This window comes from Akebia trifoliata, chromosome 14 (genome assembly GCF_017979445.1).
Source record: "Akebia trifoliata isolate Shusen 1 chromosome 14, ASM1797944v1, whole genome shotgun sequence".
NCBI classification, from domain to species: Eukaryota; Viridiplantae; Streptophyta; class Magnoliopsida; order Ranunculales; family Lardizabalaceae; genus Akebia; species Akebia trifoliata.
Window position 1 is genome coordinate 31,222,559 of NC_141388.1, and position 22,590 is coordinate 31,245,148.

General features: G+C 33.1%; 1 protein-coding gene across 1 annotated transcript; it reads right to left on the bottom strand.

The window, feature by feature from the left end:
* Nucleotides 1–1,203: 1,203 nt before the first annotated feature.
* LOC147386761 (uncharacterized) lies at nucleotides 1,204–21,804 on the bottom strand. The gene is made up of 7 exons (XM_086424611.1): nucleotides 21,725–21,804; nucleotides 21,323–21,606; nucleotides 7,316–7,413; nucleotides 4,438–4,824; nucleotides 4,213–4,283; nucleotides 3,645–3,712; nucleotides 1,204–1,784 (listed from the first exon to the last, which is right to left on the bottom strand). The coding sequence occupies exons 1-7, from the start codon at nucleotides 21,802–21,804 to the stop codon at nucleotides 1,429–1,431; spliced, it is 1,344 nt and encodes a 447-aa protein (XP_086280737.1). The 3' UTR covers nucleotides 1,204–1,428.
* Between the last annotated feature and the right edge of the window lie 786 nt (nucleotides 21,805–22,590).

The window sequence follows — 22,590 nt, forward strand, 5'->3', positions numbered from 1 at the left end:
AAAATTAAACAAAGAATAAAAATGGAAAAAATCAATTTTTTAATTGGATTTAGAAATGGAAGGAAATGTAAACATATTCTCCTTCAAAATTCATGCCATTTCAAAACATGCCACTTTTTCCCTTTCAAGGACAACCCTTATGCTCCTTTTTATTTACAATCAAATTCCCTTGATATTTATTGATTATTTTCAGATTAAAATAACCAACGATCAATAACTAGAAACAAGAGCCTTTGCTCTTGAGATATGAGTTTTTCTAGGCCCAACAAAATAATAATATATTTTTTAGAAAAAAATTTCAGGGTTCCACACTTTTGGCTACTGATATACTATATAGACCTATATTCGAAACCATATTCATATTTGAATTATTGATCATGTTAAAACAAGCTTACTTCCTGGCAGCACCCAGAAATAACTAAGCCAATTAAAGAAAGAATGTCCACATCATGAATATTTGTCATGATTAACTTGGTCTCACGTTTAAACGCCCTGGCATGTACATGAGATGGAAATACTAGGCACTAGAGATAATAATCGTAATCTTGTGGTTCTGCCCTTTTGGTGTAAACTTATAGAGTTTAAGGGTCATGCTCTATGAGGATTTCATAGGTAGATTGGAAAGGGTTCCATGTATTTTGGCTGAGTGATAGACTTTTCTTATAAAAAATGTACTTGGGTCATCAATAATTAATATTCTTCATGCAGTCAGTATTCTCTCCATTTTACGCATGGAAATAGAAGAGACCAATGTTGAATCACTCATTGACGACCTTAGACACACCAAATATTAATTCAAAAGAAAAACCTACATACAGTACTGATATTGTTTGTGGAGCCTGATGGTATTGTACATGAAGTATTGTTCATCCCGAAGATATTTTTGAAATATCATTTGTATTATGTAAAACTATATTATATATTTTCTCTTTCTGGTGAAAGGGCGTAAGATGTAACTGCCAGTTTTCTTTTCATGGTGAAATCTGTATGATCCATGGATGTATTGCAATCTTGAGGGATCCACATAAAATCTTTGTGTTTTTGTGTGTGATTGCATCTCGTTTTTCTTTCTCCCGATCATTTTCTTGGTTCAATTGCCCTGTTTTCTTAACAAGTACACCTGTAAAACATAAATCATTTTCGAATAAATAGAAATGAAGTCCATAAATAACTATCATTGAAGAATCAATCCATTGTCTTCAAGCAACATGGAGTTCATTTTTTCCTAACCCTACTTTGAGACCACTTAACATTGTTTCTGATAACTCTATTACTTTAGCTTTAGACATTCTACTTGGTTGGATCTATGACATAGGAATTCTACTGTAGAAACCTTACGATAGATTTTTGAGGATTTTGATCATTCTTGACGACGTAGATAACAATGATGATCATCAAGAAACATGGTTATTGTTCATCGGAAGAATGTTAAGGATTTTCTTGCTGATCGCTGCAAATTTTGCTCATGCTCCTAGTCCTGGCCATCCCCAGATGATGTTGGCACAAAGAGTACCCCATCAGAGTTATCTGCTTACACCTCCAACCTCTTCCATTAACACGAGTGCATCTTGATCCCTCCATTGATTCATTACCTTCCTTTCCTTTCCTTCTGGGATTCAATACCCTTTCTCCACCGGTGTATTCTCGATCTTTCTTCTTTTTGGTAATTTCCACATTTACTTCAGTTTCTATATTTTCTTCATTGATTGCTTCTTCTTCTACCATGCGACTCCTTTTCCTCTTCAATGGAAGAGCAACCTCTATTTGATGCCAATTCTTAGCAACTGCCCAATAAGAAGAAAAAAGTATTATAGTTCTAATTCCGAATGTCATTGCACACAAATCTGAGATCACGGTCACCCTTATAATAAAGACTTGATACCCTACCAAATGTCTTTTCCCATGTTTAACTATCTCAATAGTATTTGGATATAATTCTCTTCAACATGTGACATATGTCCCAATAACCTAAAATCTTGGATATTTTTTAGTGACCACGGTTTCGTTTGGTTAATTTTTAGGGACATTTGTCATAGTACTGAGAGGATTTGTTCAAATTTCAAATTAACCATCACAGAGTTCAAATTTCGTGGGACATATGTCACACCTTGGGATACAAGTAGAAAATCTATGAGATAGTTACACGTGGGAAAAGACATTTAAACGTGATGGTTACTTTGAAATTTGAACTAAAGACATTTAAAGTGCATTAGTTCAACTTGTATCTCAAGGAAAGATATCTATGTTTATCTATGCATTGGCTCATCAGTACAGTATTGAACGCAGTGTCCAACAAAGTCAGTTTGCTTGACTCTTTTCTCAATAATTATTAATTGTGTCGTGCTGGACTGACCGCAAGATTGTACCTCATGTCTCACTTTCCTGACGTGTAAGTGTGTAGGAACCATAAATGCTTTTTTACTTGTATTTCGATGAAAAACATCTATGGTTCCTACAAACTTCCATGTTAGGAAAGTGAGATATGAGGTACAATCTTGAGGTCACTTCGTCATCATTCTTATTCATTAGTGTGAATCCATTGGCAATTTTGTCTACCTTCCATATTGGAAATTGAAGGTTTCAATGTTTTCAGCAAAGAGGGGAATCTAAATTCTAATCCAATTTTCGCGTAAATAAGGAAATTTTTTTATTGTTTTATAAAATAGTATCCAAAGGACATAAAAATAAAATAAAATGCAGTAAAATAGCTCTTTAACTTAAAAGAGCATGATGAACTAGGACTGAAAGATTGGAATTGAACTACCCAACTTACTGAATACAACTCTAGACCTAAAACGTGTCTTTCAACTACTGGTGGTAATTAGGCAATCCAACCTTCTTCTAGTCCTAGTCCTGTCGATACAGGAGAAATATTTTCCCTAGTACATAGTGAAGAATCACTTTACAAAATAGAATGTTTTTTTTCCACAATTTAAGTGAGGGGGGCGGTTCAAGGGCCATATGAGAAAACATATGAAAAAAACTTTCGTTTTTCAAAATAAGGGTTAGAGGTTTTGGATTGAGCTGATTTTTTTCAAGGATGGTCACTATGATGAGAAGATCATCCTCACAAAAAATCAGCTCAATCAGAAACTTCTAAATCCATCAAAAGTGATTTACAAATTAGTGATAAAATTGGTAAAAAATCGACGGTCCACATTCTAAATCACTTTTAATGGGTTAGAAGTTTCAGATTGGGCTAATTTTTTTTTTTTTGGATGATCTTCCCATCATAGAAATCATCCTCACAAAAATCAGCTCAATCCAAAATTTCTAACCCATATTTTAAAATTTTATTAAAAACGAAAGTTTTCTCATATGTTTTCTCATATGGCCCTTGAACCTGACCCTTAAGTGAGATAGTGTAGTTTGAAAAATGGTAATTTCAAAATTAAAATGAATGGTGTATTGAAATGGAAATTTTGTGGTTTTCCGGGCATGTTTTAGTAAAACAGCCTTAATTAAATGAGTGAATTACAAAGGGACATACCCACCACAATACAATTTTCGGGATCCCCAAGAACACGAAAAGAGGATTGGAGACTCAAAAATCGAAAAAACAAAAATGAAGAAAAATTAAATAAAGATTAAAATTGCCTCTTAAACAACTAATCTCTTCCACAACAGTAAAAACTATAATTTACCTTGCTCAGAAGAAGATGGAGGAATCTCTTTCACATGAGAGGCTACTGCACCAAAGCTTTTTGTGTTCCTATTGATTAGTAAGCACTGGATTAGTTTTTATGTTGGTGCATACATATAAAAATTACAAACTACAAATTTTAAATTACATGGATGCTTGTAAAGATGATATGCATCATATATCATAGAAATAGTAGGTTGCAAGGAATAATTGAATATATGAGTTAAGACAGAGTTGAATGGGGAAATAAGATTCATTTGCAGAGCCCAATGTATCATATCCAACTCCAATAGTAACATAAAAGCAAGACTTAGTGGAAAGAGAAAGTATTAGTTTCAATTACAACTATGAGGAAAGGGATGCTAGACTCTAAACAACAAAAGTGATATGCATCAATCAGAAAGGGAATCCGTTCTTGGGATATGATGTCCAAATGAGAGCAATCACAGTTTCATCAAAACTAACAGACAACACTGTTAATTTTGATTCAAGGGTTTCCTAGAAAATCCTTAATCGTATAGTTTTGAGTACGTGATCAGAGAAGAACGAATGATAAATTGCCCAACCACCTTGGATTAACTGCTGCAGATGTTGGTATCATTTTTGTGGGGTCATTTTCTCTGTTTCCTCCCTTCGTGACCTGAAACAACAAATAATGACATGAGATCAAATGCACGACATATTTATAAACTACACTCACAAAGTATCAGCTAGAAGGAATTTAGTTGGTACGTGGATGATGGAGAAAGGTTCAAGGTTAAGGAAGAAACAACAAAATATCTGTATTGGAAAACCTCTTTTACACTTAGAATGTAAAGTGAGCAAAGCTTATCGTGCTCTTTAGTATGGCCCATGCTAATCAAGGTGGTCATCTTCTCTCTTGGAGCCTGATGAGATTTATCTGACAGAGCATCCCAACTTATGCCTCGATTTTCTTCTTCTAACAGCAAAACACAAGGAGCAGTACACTCCTTTAGTAGTTTTCGGCCCACGGAGGAGGCTAAGAGGACGAGGATGAGGAGGAGGAGGACGAGGAGGTGGGGGGGGAGGGGGATCTCTCTTTCTGATCCACATACTGTATTGGATGAATGAGGAAGAAGAAATGGGATTTTAAAGGGGAAATTTGGTGGTGGGGAAGGGGTGGTGGGGAAGGGGGTGTGGGGGACGATCTGTGGGCCTACCTAGGAGCGGTTTCAAAACCTTGATTTATGGAAACGAGGTAGGTTTGCATTGAGCAGATTGTATGCATCCATGGTGAAGGATTGAAATTCTTCTCACCTTTTATTCATGCCCCGTAAACCACAATTGGAAGAAATTATAAAAGGGAGGTATTTTAGACATTAATTTCTCGGATTGTGGCATATGTGGCATGTATTGAGGTGTGGGACGAGGTTTTCAATCGTCCAGCAGAGTGTATGCAATCAAACTCGGTCTCATTAATTATAATTTTGATTGCACCACACCCATTGGTCACACTTGTGAGGGTGAGTTAATTTGGCCAGCTCATCATGCTCCCATGGTCATGAAGGATCGTTGGGCCCACATGGATTGCCATTTTTGCAAAATAGCACCTTAGTGCTCTAGATTTCATGGTCTAGATCAGATTTTTTTTTTTTTTTTTAAAAAAAAAAAAAAAAGGTTAGCTTGGTCCAAGGATTTGGAAATGTTTGGACACCGAACTCCCAAATTCATAATTAAAATTCTCTTTCAAAGTTCTTCTAGTTTTGTACTCTTATGTACATCCCAATTGAATCCAATCATGTATTTTTATTCCAAATAGATGGCTGCACAATAAACTTTCCTTCCTTAATAAGAACAGTGTTTTCCAAAGAGTGGAGCTAGGTTAGTGAGAATACCGTAATGCACATTCACATCTTAAAACGTGGAGGGGGGTAAAAAAAAATAAGATAAAACATTCAAGTTCGGTTGGTTTGCTGCTTTTCACGAACCAAAAGCTAACCTACCGCAAACTAGCTCGGTTCAAATTGGTTTCGCAGTTTGATTCTTCAGAACTTAACCTGCTAACCTAGGTCTAGATTATATTTTTATAAAAAAAAATTTAAAAATTCTTGTGTGAATCCAAGGCTTCGAAAATGGACGGTAACTGAACTCCTGAACTTAAAATTGAAACACAATGGCGAAAAGGAATAGTTAGTCCCACCAAAAAATATCCAATGGTTGTAAGTCCTAGTTCATAATATTTTATTTTTCAAGTGAAAATATAATTTCTTCCAGGGGGAAGAGGTCGAGGAGGGCAAGTTAATGTACAGCAATTGCCCTTAATTTGTCCACAGGCCCGTGAATTTATATTGTTAATATCTTTTAGTGGATTGGAAACTCGCTTTCATGTACTTATTTAAAAGTAGAGAAATTTTTTTTTATGAAGTGCCACTTAGTTAAGTGGTAAGATTTGTGGAGGTGTGATAAAGGGAATGAAGAGGTAAATACGTAGATCTGATAGGGTATTTGTAGGCTATTTAAATTGATAAAGGACTTAGGAAGGTAAAAATAATTAGATTTAGTGCCAATTATATTGATAGAGAATTGTTTATTTAAGATTTCCTAAGCTGTATAAAATCAAATAAAGAGTGTGGTTTAGGTATTTTCTTTTGAATTCAATTGAAAGAATTTAGGAGGTAAATAACTAGATTTATGAGGGGCATAATTTGAAAATCACATAAATAGAGGAAAGTTAAGATATTAGGAGAACTTGCAAGAGTGGATTAGAGTGATCTAAACTTGTCCATAGTAATCTAATTTTTATTTTATTGACTTTTTAGTAGTTTTTTTTCGAAAACTATTTTTAATTTGGTTACGTAGTTCTGAATCAGTTTTGAATTGAAAGAAATACTGAATCAGCATTGTCTTTGTGGATAAATCCTTGCTTGCCAAGGTTTAAACTTTGTTATTTATTTTGTTGATAATATGCATCGAACATGGATCTTTGGTAAAATTATTCTCTGATGTGGGGAGAGGCATCTGATGTGTTTTGCACATGACAAGAAGTTTCTTTTTAGGTGCCTCCTTTGGAACTCGGTCCATTTCTGCATCTTTCATATCAGACTCAAATTCATTCAAGGTTATTTCAGGGGGGTGTGTTATGTTACTGAACAATGAATCCATGCAAGGGATGGACTTGCCACAAAGCGAGCGAGAACTAGTGTTGTTGTTATTGGTCTTCTTGGGGTCTCACTTTTCTTTCTAGCAATTTTTTAAATCATAACAAACTTTCCTGATAAGTCTTTCCAAGTTTCCAATTTCGTATACAATTTATATTTTGGCACATGGCTCACCAATCTGATATGATCAGACCATAGCAGGCCACATTTTATGGGAACCAAAATATTAACTCAGACCTGTCCAGACAGTACCATCACATTCCAAACGTAGAGGTCCCAAGGTTAACACTTGCTAACCTTAAAATTGATCCCATATAACTCATTACAACCCATATAGTATTATATACAAATATGATTACACAATAAATATATTGCAAATTTCATAAGTCCAATATTTTCGAAATACTGAGATACTTGCTACCTCAATTGGGATTCTAACACTCCTATCCATGTATATGAAATAGAAATGCTAAATAATTGAGGATAATTATATAAAACTTAAGAATTATTCCAAATATCTTGCAAGGCATGATAATCAGTTTGCTAGGCATACCTCAGAAAGTAGAGCAACTACAACTGCGGAAATGCAAGGGATCTCTTCAGCAAGTTGAAGATAACACACACAACAATGAAAATCTGAAGATCCTTCAACTGCAATAAATACAATAAACCAAACATCAAGCAGTCAAGCCAAAAGGCTTTTATATGCCAACATGGATTGTAAATGTAGGAAATCAATGTAATCTTGTATCTAAACAAATCAGTAGCAACTATTCATCCCAACTGACATTACTAAGCATGAAAGACTTTGAATACCTAAACAGCCAAAGTAGTTGATGCATAGACGTATCATACAAAATCCCACCACTATTTGGGTACAATCAGATATTATTAGATCAAGAATTCATTCATTTTCTCATGAAAAAAGACAAGAAAAAGATATCCACAAAATTGACGGATGGGGAAATCAACCAAACAATGCTTACTTTTCCAGTGCATAAACTAATTTCAGTTACTTGAATGATAATTTGCATCAAAGCAAAGAGACCTTAAGTTTACTTGCAAGTAGAAATGGGGGAACATTGATTACAATAAAATCTATGTAGAACACTTTCCCCAAATTTAGATTGCAAACCAAGTATTTTTACCACAAACTCTCCTCACCATTGAAACAAAGATTAGAGCTTCAAAACAAAAAACAATGCTACAATAGAGACCAACAATTATTACTAGTGCCACCATTACAACAAATATTCTAGTATCAACATTTCTCATCAAATCCCGAATCAATTTCATAGTCAACACAAATTCAATAGAAGAATCGGATTGCAAAGAGAAAAATTGAGGATGTGCAACCACTATTTCTCCAAGCACAACTTCCCTACCCAACTAACATTTAAATCATCTCGACCCTTTTTCACTAAATAATGAAGAGCAATCTAATTGGTAAATTGGGACTCACTATCTAGTTTAAGTTTAGGAACCAAGAATAACTCCAAAATAGATCCGGATTGGTCCACGAATAAGAGAAATGGGTAAGCAGTCAGATTACTGGTTTCGGAAGGTATAGGCACCATAGCCACCCCATCTAAGATGATCAGTCTCTATTACGATCCAAAACTATCCTAATAGTCAACATACAAAGATTAAAGACCAGATAGGGTCCAATTATCATAAATTTATGACAGATTTGCTAAATGAATCCTACGATCAAAATCCCTCCAAATATTACATGATTCTTGAATTTACCACAAAAGGGAAATTCTAAAAAGGGCCAAATCATATCCCATGTTCTAGATTCACATGGCAATATTTTTCAATTAAAAATCTACAAATGTGAATATTTTTCAAATCAGAGAAAATAGAAATTTATAAAGATTTTTCAAATTAGAAAGTTATGAATGTAAAATTTCTAAATCGACAATTTATGAAGTTTCAAAATTAGAAATATAAAAATTTTCAAATTAGAAATTTAAAAATATAGGATAAATTCCCAAATTAGAAATTTATAAAAATAAAGTTTCCAAAGTTGAAACTTGCAAAATATGAAAATTTCAATGTAGAAAGTCATAAATTTCCATGACTATGAAATTTAAAAAAATAAAATAAAATGCAAAACTCCCAAATTGGAAAATCAAAAAAAAAAAAAAAAAAAAAACTTTCTAAATTAGATATTTATGAATATGAATTTTTTTTAAAATAGAAAATTATGAATTTTCAAATTAGAGTGTTCCAAAATGAGTTTTTCAAAATAGAAATTATGAATATGAAAATTTTCAAATTAGACAATTGTGGACACATGGCAACTCAACCAATCGGCAAAATTCAATATCGCATAAAACCATTGAATTAGTGAAATATTTAATCTACATGAATCTCAAAATTAGCAAAGATCGAAATCATGTAAAATCAGCAAATCAGGAAAATTATAAACATAAATAAATCTCGTAATTAGCAAAAATCAAAATCATGTAAAATTACCAAATCAAGAAAATTGTGAACATATTAACAAATTCATGAATTGGAGACTTGTACATGTCAAATTTCTAAGTTGGGAACCTCGTGAGTACATGGGAAATCAGCGCCCTGAAAATTCATATACACATACATAATTTCCAAACCAAAATGTTATAAATACATGGAAAATTAGTGAATCAGAAATTCATTCTTGTGTGCAAAGTTTTGAATCCAAAAAGTTAAGAACACGTGGCAAAACAGTGAATCAAAAATTTATGTACACATGTAAAATTTTTAAATCCAAAAAATTTAAAATTCGTGATAAACGTTACGAACACATTAAAGAAGGTCGGGCAATTATCAAAACAAAATAAAAATAAAAAGAGGAGGAGAAAGAAGAATAAGAAGATAAATAAAAATAAAAACAAACTTACCTCTACAACAGAATGGTGGTTGTGGTGCGTTCCTTTAGATGCAACCCGAGATGACTTGAGAGAAGTAGTAAAATAGAATAGAAGGAAGTCGAAGTTTTGTTGTTGGAGAAGTGATATGCCTTGGTTGAATCTGTAATGGAAGGGATGTAAGAACATGACTACTAAGATGGTGAGGATGAAGTTAAGAAATTGAGGAATGAACTTATTTTTTGGGAAATCCTAATACACCTGCTCGAGGTGAAAGAGTAATGAACTTATTTTTTTGGCAAAAAAAATGAGAGATTAGCAACACTTCTGAATTTTTTTTAAATGGATTCTTATGGGTCTCAAGCCAACATTTTGATTTACTTTGAACCTTAAGGGTTTACAAAAATTTCTATCAAGAGGGTAACCTCTAATATAGAGTGAGCTTCGTAATAAAATGCCCCTAGTTTGATAGGGAACATTGCACTAGGCATAATGGAAAATCATTTGAAAAAGAATGCCCCCAGTGTAAGGGGGGAAACTACACTCATTAGAAAAGAAAAGTGCCCCTTGTTATGAAAGTTTGAAATCTTTGATTATCGTAAGCACAATAAAAATTTATCTTTTAATTTTATCTTTTTATATTAAAGATTTTTAGTTAGGCTCAAACAAATAGGAACAAAATTTTCCTTCTAAAATTCATCATAGACTTTATTCTTTCTCCCCATCAGTTCACTTAGGGAAGAAAATATCTTCAGATCAATCATAGACGAGATACTTGTTTGCATTGAGTTTATATTTGACTCAAATTGGGTATTAATTGTACGATGATTAAGAGTTTATCCTATAGTCGATGAAACTCGCCATTCAAACTTTCAATGTTTTGGCTCGAACTGCCTTTTAGATTCTCAACTTAACTGAGATTTTCTTTTAGTTACTCTAGCTTTTGCCTAGATCATCTTTTTAGATTTTCAATCTAGTAAGCATGCTCTAAATTTTTCCTAGGTCGACTTTTCAGATTTTCTATCTTGCTAGCTTACCATTTTCTATATTTTCTAATTGTTGGCCATCCTTTCGGATTTTCAACCTTGTGGGCATGCCCTAATTTTTGTTTGAGTCGTCCTTCTGGGTTTTTGACCTTGTAGATTTTTCTTTTTCTCTTTTTTTTTTTTTATGTTCTTTTGAACTTCCACAGCTATTGCCTGATCTTGCTTGCTATTTTTCTCGATTTTTTCATGCAGTACTTAGTATGACTTCCATAGGTGAGTTTATGAGTATGCTAAGAAAGAATGGAAAGTTGAGGCTCAAAACCCAAATGCCCCTTATGTGGTATTTCTTTCGAAACTTCTTTCATTTAGTTTGAATTTTATTCCTCATTTTGTTTGTTGTTTTATTTCTGTTTCTTTTTCTTCTTCTTCTTTTTTTGTTTTTCTTTTTGAGGTGGGAAATATATATATTTTTCTTTTTGGGGTTCTCAACCTCCAAACGTACCCCAAAATTTCATAATCATACAAAAATGTAGTTCAAGCCATTCCCTACCCTAGGTTGGATGATCAGACTAAGAAAATGGCAAGTTTTTTTTTCTGAAAAGGCTGCAAAGGGCTAAGGTAAAAGATATTAAGTTGGGTAAAAGAAAACTTGGTTCGGCCAAAGATGGCCTTGTTAGATATAGTACCAGGCAATCTAGCCAAGGTTGAATGGTTCTAATATTTTGATGTCATTATGATCTTTGAAATCCAACAGCTTTTCCAAACAATCTTATCTTGTTGGCAAAAGGACCTTCCTTGTTGGATTTGAATTTTCTTTATTAGGTTTGAGAGAACTACTCGATTTTGTTTACAGGTTAAATATTCAACTTGTATGTCCAACACCTTCACTTTCCTATCAAAAGCACGAGTAACTCTTCTTTAGTAAACTTGTTCTAAGCCATTTTTGTCTGATTCAATTGAGGCCTTATACGATGACCAATCAAATCCGTTTCTAATGATTGGCTTTTTGTTAATACTTGATTTCATACCACATAGTAAAAAATGCTAAGTAACTCCCATAGAGGATTAAGTTGAAGTTTGACACACTAAAGGTGCGAAAGAAAATTTCTCATGCCAATCTCAATGTATCTCATGCACTTTTATGACGATGGTTTCAAGATTCTTGTTAGCTGCCTCAACAGTAATCTACTCTAGGTGACTTGCTATTTTGAGAAATCCAACGTTAATATATTTCATAACCTGTCATTTGATTATGTGATTTCATTCTAGCTTTATATGTAGTATTCCCGTTTCATAGGGCTAGTATCTATTTCGTGTTAGACAACACCAAAGCTTACCTAACATATCCTCATGGAACCACGCGAATAAGTATTTTGAATTTTCTAAATAAATTTATCATCTCCTCATACTCATTTGGGGATAAGCTAGTTCCAATCTGAATTTCTTGAAAATTATTTTTTGTTCCGAAGTCAATGACCTTCGCTTTCTCGTAAAAAGGTTGAGCCAGACTTTTGTCTTCTTGTTCAAGTTATGTGATTAACTCGAGAAGGTGTTCCTCGTTAGAGGATCCTCTCTTAAAGCAATATTATTAGTTAATTCGTTAATGCGCTCGAGGTATTTAGAAATTTCTTTTATTCAATTAAATTTAGATGGGGCAACCGACGCTATTGTAAACTCGACAACCTAACTCGACGCAACAGAAACAAAAGGGCTAGATCGATTTAACGAAAACAAGGTTTTTTTTTTCCTTTGATTGATAAGTCGGGGTTGAAGGGTCCCCTCCATAAAAAGCACTACTAACTATTGTAGATACAAGTATTATCTTCTTCAACAATTCTTAGAAGATCATAAGGACCATTAAAATTATCCTGAAATATTAAAAACCCATCCGAATCAGCTCCCAATTTTGCTAAAAATTCTGCTGCCCTATTTGCTTCTCTCCATTGGAATTCAAAATTACATTCATCAAAGTCTTGGGCTATGACTGCAATATCCTTTAGCATTTCAGCATACTTCTATGAAGGACTAATCTCACCAGTTATGCACTTAATAGAATACAACGAATCTGATGAGATTAGAATTCGTTTGAATTCTTTCATTTTTGCAAAACGCATTGCTTCAAGTATCGATTGGATTTCAATTTGAATTCTGTCTCCTCCCTCACTATTACTCCAAGTAACAAAATAAATAACTCCATTTTTATCCAAAACCAACCCCTTGACTTTATAATGATCCATCAGTATTTATCTACAACACGTTGTCCGCTGAGGGAATCGACGAGAGTCGTTGAACTACATTTGGTACCAAAGAAAACCCACATGACCAGTTCTTCAAGATTTGCAGCATTACTTCTATATTTTTATTGACAACTTTCATCCCATCAAACTGAAACCTCACTACCTCTTCCACCTATTTTAGAATCACCTCCTTTTGAACAAACAATTCCGCAAAAATTCGCTGATTTGTTTCTTTCCAGCAGAGGTAGATCACTACACAAAACGTTAAGTACAACATCGGTTTTATATGTTTTTTCCTGAAACAAAATGTTGTTAATAACCTGCACTACCTCCTCAATTTTTCCCATGCCAACTCTTACTATTCCAAACCTTTACAAACATTGTTTCCATATCCATCTAGTATATGGACATTGAAAAAGAATATGGTCATTTATCTCCTGATTGTTACAGCACAATACACACCCAGATGCCCATTTAAAACCCCTCTTATTAAGGTTTTTCACAGTCAATAATTTCTTCTTTATTGCTAACCAAGCAATAAAAGAATATCGTGGAATGCCCTTATTACTCCATATAATCTTTCTACACCCCACTGTGTCTCGTTCTTCATCCAATACTTCATAGGCTGATTTCGAAGAAAATAAACCATTTGTTGTTAATCTCCATACTATTCTATCTTGTAATAGCATCTTAGGGACTTGAGTAGCTAAAATATTATCAATAATTTCTACCATACGATCATTATATGGTCTTGGAAACACCCATCTATTCTCTACAATGAAATTGCGAATCATTACATTATTATGGCTTTCGAAGAAAAATAAGATATTGTGAAATTGATAAAAAAAAACTATACTCAAACTAAGTCACATGACTCGTGAAAAATTAAAGACAAGTACCTACAACAGGTTTGATAACAATTGAGGACTCAGGACATTGCCGTCAACCGATAGGACTAAGGCATTGGTGATCTTCAAGAAACATTTGGACAATGTTAAGGGATTTTGTGGTAGTTTACCAGTCTTGAATTTCTACTTTAGATTTTTTACGTTCTTTTGGATTTCCTTGTTCAGACTTGATTCCTCTCCCTTGGGAAAAGCCATATGATTGTCAATATTGAGATCAGATATTTTGAAAGTTCTTTTTTCCTAAGTCACATGTTCAAATTTATTATAAGAAATGGGGAACGGTTCATGTTGCTTGTCCATCCCGTAAGGCTTTTAATTTTCTAAGGAGTTGGATTCTTCTGAGTCCATCTTAGTTGAAACATAAGTGATGAAAACAAGGCTATCATAATGAAGTAGGGACAAGTATTAGATTTCATCTTAAATTAGCTTGAATGGTTTACAACCGGTGGTGAGAATTTTATTAAGGACTATCATTCTAGTATGAAGGGTACTGAACGACTTTAGATCGACTGGGTAGATAAAATGGACTGGGTCAAATTGGAGTTGGGTATTGGACACCATGTTCAAAGTCCAAGGAGGTTGGCAAATAGGTAAAAGATTGGTGGTAACATTTGATTGCATAAAGGTAAGGATAGTAACTTTTTTAGCATTGATGAGATCTTGAATAATGTGACGAAGGACAACATAACGATCAATAAGGTGGCCGTGATTTTGGTGAAACTCACAAAATAAGTTGGGATTGTAAGAAATGGGAAGCAGGTTTGGTAAAGGTCGATACTGGAAAGGTGCAATGAGCCTTTTACTAAATAGTTTCTGAAAGACAATGCTCAAAGACATCTAAAGAATAGTGAATTTTCTTCGCGGTCGAGGTTGGCTAGGATTACATTGATCAACAGGCAAGGTAGTAGATTGGACAAGTGTAGCAAATGTATTTGCCACATAGGTGTGATTAATGGTAGGCCTAGAATTGGTGAAAGACTTTTTGAGATTATTGTCAGAAGGGTTGGAAAGAACTCGGTAATGAAGGCACATCCAGTTGGCTACCGACGTGTAATAGAGACTTAAATGTAGGAAGGTACTAGGAGTCTAGATGCTGAGCATATCCTTGTGAAAGACTTTTTGAGATGATAACTATTTGTTCCTTCTTTAAGAGTCTATCCCATATTTGTGCAACCTTAGCTCTCTAACGATCAATGAAGTAAGTAAATATTTCCCTATTCTTTTGCTTAGTTGATTTCAAATCTCTTTGAGAAATTTTGATCTTAGTTTTATACTTGTACTAGTGCCAAAACAGCTTCAACATATTTTACTATATCCCTATTGCAGATAGATCTTAAGACATCAACCATCGTATCACCAATCTTGATAGGGTATGTTGAAAAAGTAATGTCATATGTTCATCACTTAAGCCTAGGTGCACATGTTAGTGACGTATACTTTGAGGTGTGTTATTGTGCAACCTTTGCCATTGAATTTTTCCATCTCTTGTATTACGAACTTCTCAAACCGATGAATCTTAAGGATTTGATTCAAAATCTCGATTCCTACTATGGTTTCATCAATCCCTTTTATGTTCTTCACAGTTGTTTCCAATTGAGTCATTCTATTTGATAGCATCAGGCTTTCATTAAAAGGATCTTCGTTTCCATCAAGTTCATATACCTTTTGCAGATTCCTAACCATTCTACCTTCTAGTCACTTGTCACTTTCATCAGCAAGGAGTTCTTGTTGATTCAGAGATCTGTTTTAGCACTTCTAATTTGCTCTTTATGTTGCTTATGTCCATTGTAAAGATCACCAAGATCTTACTAATCTTTACAAGTTCAAACTCAAAAGCCATTTCTGACAATTCACTCAGTGTTGATGTCTGCCCTAACCGACCTAACTCTAGACTCCAACTAAATAGTGGATGCTTAAGCTTAAAAGCAATGACATCCTGAAATCCCATCAAAGGTGGATTCTTTGTTACAAACTCGAGAGTAGGTTTCTAGCATTTAGAAATAAAGGTCTCTCTTGATAGTGTTTATTAAGTTAACCCCCTAGATTTAGAGTCTCTAATAGATGGAACATTCTAAGCAAAAAAATTGCATGAAGATGATTTTCTGATTAATCAAGAATCTTAGAAAATTTAGAACCATGATTAAGGGTTGTACAATCTCCAAAAGTAAGGTCAAGGTTCTACTAGTCGGTACACCCATTAATACATTTTTTACTGATCTCAATTTTATCGATTATGAAATATTCACTATATTGAATCAAATTGGCCAATAAAAAGTAATTGGAACTATGTACACGTTTGAGTTTGGGCTGATTCGACCGAAGGGATCCAAATATTCTACTTGAATCAATTCATCCACTATTTTTAAGTTAATTAATCCAACCGATCTCTATGTTGATCCATAGGATCTATTTACCAATTAGGATAATTGGTTTAACTTGACATTGACCGGTATGTCTCATAGGTTACATTTATTGAGTTGGATCGGTATTGTGAGTTCAATTTGAGCAGTGTGGACTAGTTTACTCCCTTACCTTTTGGTTCAATTAAGTAAAGTAACCTGAGAGGACTCTTGGTCGATTCAAGTAGTGACCTAATGGGACCACACCTAAGTTCATGTTTCTAAGCTCATTATATTATTTAGGATAGGTTAGGACAAAGCTTAGGTCACTTCAGCCCAAAACGCCGATATACCATCCGAGTTTTACCTAGTCGAACAGTACATGGTTCTCTAGTTTGATATACCCAAGTGTACTGTATTGAAGTTGTAGCATTCAAGGGTGTCGCTCGTGTCTCAAAGGACCAGGTTAGCTTGGATCCGGCTATAGGATTCATACGGACATGCCATGATAGAAATATGAGTATGCATGCTCGTAAGTATGTGCGAAGGGATAAGGTGCGCTTGAGGCACTTTCGAGAATAGCCAATCATATAAGCCACATACATTCACCAAAATTAATCACATCCAATCATATACCCATGAAAGAAACAACAAAATCTAACATAATCTAATAATCTCCTTGAAAGAAACAACAAAATCTAACATAATCTAATAATCTCCTTGAATCAACTGGGTTGACTCGAGAAAATATTTAACCTAAGGATAGTTTTGGATCAGGTCAAGTTTAACTCTAAAATCCCTAGTGGAGTCACCACTGAAATCATTTCAACCCATTTTCACTAAATAGTGAAGAGGAATCTAATTGGTAAATTGAGGATTTTCTGAAAATTTGAAGTCACCACCTAGTTTAAGTCTAGGAACAAAGAATCACCCCAAAATGGATTCGGATCAATCCACAAATAAGAGAATTTGGTAAGAAGACAAATTACAGCTTTCAAAAGGTGTTAGGCACTGAACCCGTCCAATCAAGATGATCGGCCTCTACTACGATCAAAAACTATCCTAATGGTGAACAAACAAAGACTAAAGAAAAGATAAGCTCCAATCATCATCAATTTATGTCAAATTTTTTAAATGAATCCTACAACCAAAATCCCACCATATATTACATAATTCTTGAATTTCGCAAAAAAAGGGAAATCTGAAAAAGCCCAAATCATATCCCATGTTCTAGAATTTACATGATAATATTTTCAATTAAAATCTACATATGCATATTTTTCAAATAAAATAAAATAGGAATTTATGAAGATTTTCCAAATTAGAAAGTTGTGAACGTAAAATTTCTAAATCGATAATTTAGGAAATTTCTAAATTAGGAATATGAAATTTTCCAAATTAGAGATTTAAAAATATAGGATAACGTTTCCAAAATAGAAAATTGCAAAAATATGAAATTTTTGAATTAGAAAGTAATAAATTTCCATGAACATGAAATTTCTAAATAAGAAAAATGTAGAACTCCGAAATTGGAAATTTTTTTAGAAAAATGAACTTTCTAAATTAGATATTTATGAATATGAATTTTTACAAAATAGAAAATTATGAAGTTTCAAATTAGAGAGTTCCAAAATGAATTTTTCAAAAAAGAAATTATGAATATGAAACTTTCCAACTTAGGCAATTGTGGATATATGACAATTCAACCAACTGACAAAATTCAATATCGCATAAAACCATCAAATTAATGAAATATGAATATACATAAATCTCAAAATTAGCAAAAATCAAAATCATGTAAAATTCTAAACATACATGAATCTCGAAATTAGTAAAATTCAAAATCATGAACAATTATCAAATAAGGAAAATTATAAACATGTTAACAAATTCATAATTAGAGACTCATACATGTCAAATTTCTAAGTTGGGAACCTTGTGAACACATAGGAAATCAACGCCCCGAAAATTCATACACACATACATAATTTCCAAACCCAAGTGTGACAAATACGTGGCAAATCAGCAAATCTGAAATTCATACTTGTGTGCAAAGTTTTGAATTCAAAAAATTAAGAACATATGGCTAATCAGTGAATCAAAAGTCTGATTTTCTTTTCTAGATAGCAGAGGCAAGAAGAAATAAATGAAAAAGATAAGCAGAAGAGAAATAATAGAAAAACAAGAAGAAGGGAACAGTAGCAACACCATCTCTGTCCTTCTCTTGAACGCCCTAAACACCGCCATCTCTGTCTTTTTTTCTCTTAAATGCCCCAGAATCACCACCATCTCTGCCTTTTCTTCTTCCCTTGAACGCATCTACCATTATCTTCAACGTCTTTTATTTTCCTCCTATTAAATAGCAAGACTGTCACTACTGGATTTTTCTTCGTTGGGGCGCGAAAATATAGTGATGAATCTGCTTTCCGTTCTTTTCTTCTGGAACGCCACTATTGTTGCACAACAGCTTGTCATCACTTTCTTTCATTAACTTGAGTTGCATCTGAAGGAACAACACTCAACCCTATTATCATGGAGGTAAGATCATCTTTGTTATTTTACCTTATTTTTCTCTTTTGATTTTGTTTTTATCTTTGAATTATTTATTCTTCTTTCACCCCATGTTTATTTATTTTATGTCTTTTATTTTTTTTTATCATTGATCCATCGTTGACATTTTTTTTTTGTTCTTAACTCCTAACATTTTTTTTTGTTCTTAAGTCCTAATTGTCTTGTAACTCATAATAGAGGACGTTTTTTTCTTCTTTATTTATTTCTCCTTCTTATTCTTTTTTGTCATTTTTTTATTATGCTAATAGGATTAGAAACATTATTTTCTTTTTTGCGTTTTTAAGTTCCAAACCATCAAGCTTAAATCGGAACCTTTTTAGGGTTGGTTGAAATTTTCTAATTCTAGAGTGATTTGCATTATTTTGGTAATTTTCATGTTTAGGAATGAATGATTGTTCAAATTAATTGTGATACGCGATACTTGTGAAATGATTTGAAAATTAAGCCATGCAATAATTTGCTCATTAAGTTAATGAATATTCAAGACGAATGTTTGAAAATTCAGAAATTGGCATATCTCTATCTCTTGTTAATATTGGAATTTCTTCTATGTGAGTAACTTATCAATTAGAAATTTCATGATCATTGTACTCGAATCAATCGTGTGCGAATCATGGTGACGGAAGTTCAAATATTTTTTTTTTATATTATCCTCTATGTGGGCGATATTGCCGATTTTGTGGTTAGAGATTTTTGAGGATTTCGAAATTCTTTTATTTAATGATGAATATACATGTTTTTAATGAGGACCATTTTGGAAAATCTAGAATTGTACATATATATGTCCATTGGATTAATCGGATATACGTGGAGTTTTTTTAGTTTTCATTAATTTTTCAATTTCTGATTTGGGAAGCATGCTAATATGAGATTTTTCCAATTTGGAATTTTGTGTGCATGGTTGTTTTTAGATTTGATAATTTGCCATACATTTGCAAATTCCCTCTTCAAAAGAAAGTGTTCATGTTCGTAAGTTTCTATTTTAGAAACTCCATATTCTTAAACTTCTACTCTTGAAAAGTCATATTTGCAAATTGCTAAAATTTCACACTTATATTTTCTATTTTGAAATGTTTGTGAGAAAAAGTTTTTGTTTTGGAAAATTCATATTCGAAACTTTCTAATATATAAATTTCATAATTTTCTACTTTGGGAAAACACATATTCATAAATTTCTAATTTAGAGATTTCAAATTTTAGTAATTTTCCAATTTAGAAGTTTTGCATTTTCTTATAGTTTTGGAAATTTAGGATTTTTTTAACTTGGGAATTTTATATTTTTTGAAAGATTCATGTTTTGCAAATTTCTAATTTGAGAGTTCATCCTATACTTGTAATTTTCTATTTTGGGAAATTTTTTTCTAATTAAATTTTAAAATTTTCACATTCCTAATTCTCTAATTTGAAAATATTTCACAAATTCCCATTTTTGCTGATTTGGATCATATTTGCATATGTGAATTTTTAACTGACTTCAAATCATGGGATATAATTAACGCTTTTTCACAAATTTTTCCTTTTGTATGAAATTCATGGAATAATTTAAATAATTGAAGAATTTTAGCCATAAGATTTGTTTAGGAAATCTAATATAAATTGATAATGATTGGACCCTAGTTTGACTTTTAGTCTTTGTGTATTGACCATAGGATAGTTTTGGATCGTAGTCGAGACCAATCATTTTGATCCGATAAATTTGGTGCCTTCCGAAACGTATAAATATAACCATTGAAACATAAGTTGGTTCCTAGATCTAAACTAGGTGGCGATTCACATTTCTCAAAAAATTCTCAATTTACCAATCAAAACCCTCTTTATTATTTAGTGAAAAAAGGTCGAGGCTATTTCAACTATTTGCTTGTTGTATCAATTGAACCTATTTAAAGAAATGAAAAAAATAAATATAACCAATGAGACATAAGTTAAGTGGTTAATTTATATGTATTAAGTGTGACTTACATGGTTCTTGTACCAATCTATGAATTGGTCGATGTGCATTTTTTGTATATCACGGACATGCGATCGTAATCGTAGATTTTGCATCTTAAGTTTTCAAAAGTGTTGTCTATAAGGTAGTGCAAATGTTAAGATTTGTACACATTTAGTGTAGAAAACTATACGTAATGAGAAAGAGAAAGGAATGATAATTCACCTTACTCTAGATATATTACAACTTTTTCGTGGTTGAATAATACATAAAGATACATTTGTTGCCAATCTTTCTCACTCAAGAAAAAGGGTTGGACACTTCCTATCACACTTTCATCAAGATTTCGTATCGGTCAGTTGAGCTTTGTTTCAACATTATATAAATATCTTGAGCAGAATGTAAGACATTCTTCTGCCAAGTAACTTTCAGCAATGGATCCCTCTGGCCATACTTTATTACGCACATAACAATTTTGTTAGTATAAGGACCTATATGGACATAAATGTACATATTTTTTTTTTTTTTTGCTAAGCAAGCAAGATGATTTATATTATATATGGGAAAATTTGTACATAGGGCAGACCCTAACGATTTACAATTCGAAATTGAGGCAATTCAAGCTTATCTCCAGTATAAGCATGTTTAACATTAATAGGTAACTCCATTACTCGCATGAACTTCATCGACTGTCAACTATGAATTGCTGCTGCAGCAAGGGCGTCTGCAACAACATTCTCTAACTTCAATTTTCGATAGCATTGTCCATGCCTTATGCATCCATTCGTCTAGTCTCCAAGAGACTACATGACTTGCAAGACCCATCACTATGATAGCTGAATCCATTTCAACAATAATTTTTTTACCAATTAAATCAAAGCTCTCCAATGCAACTACCAATGCACGGATTTCAGCTACATTGTTTGTCGCTTCTCCGAAAACCCAGTGCCCTGCTGCCACAAGTTCTCCATGATCATCACGTAGAATAGCACCACCTCCTGAAATACCTGGGTTACCTCTTGCCGCACATAAATGTACATATAGGTGAAAATATGGAAGTAAAAGAAGTCACGTAGATATTTGATAACTTATAAAGTAGAAAGTAGATCTTTGATAACTTAGAAGGTATGAAAGACCTTTTGATGGGATACATCCAATGATATTGGACAAGTCCATTGAACATCGTCTCCATAACCAAATGGATGGGCAAATGCATCATAATATTAAAAAATGTTGGTGGAAAAATCTTCTCCAAATGACAAAGTGTAAGCATAATGCTCTCTTCCAATTGTATCATATCTTCGTCTTGATAGATTTTGAAACATAATTCTTTAAATAAATTACTTAATTCAATCAGTACATTACTCACATTCTTGGGTAACGACTTCCTCACAACCAATGATAGAAATTGCTACATTATAACATGGGAGTCATGACTCTTTAGTCCTAATATTTTGCGTTTTATGATATTGATACATCTTGCAATTTTTGAAGAGTAACCATCTGGAACCTTCACACTCTTCAATACTTTACAAGACAATTCCTTCTCAGTTTTATACATAAAAAAACAAGTAGTAGGAAGATAAGCTTTGTTTGTGCCAAATAGCACTAGTGGGTGAAAGGAGTGTCTCACACCCATATCTACCAAGTCGAGACGAGCTTTTAAATTATGCTTCGACAATAATGTACCAAGTACATTATCACAAAAATTCTTTTCAATATGCCTCACATCTAGACTGTGTCTCAATAAATTATACTTCTAATAAGGCAACTCAAGAATATACTCAATTTTTTCCAATTATAAGGCATGTTATTTTCACTCCCTTGTCATGATTTCTTACTACCAATATGTTTACTTAATCTAAAGGTAGTTTCATTGACTTAATTCAACACATCAAACCCAAACATTGGAATTGAAGTAGATCTGGACTCTACATTATCATCAAAGGATATTTTATCACGTCAAAATCTGTGATCAATTGATAAGAATTGGCGATACCCC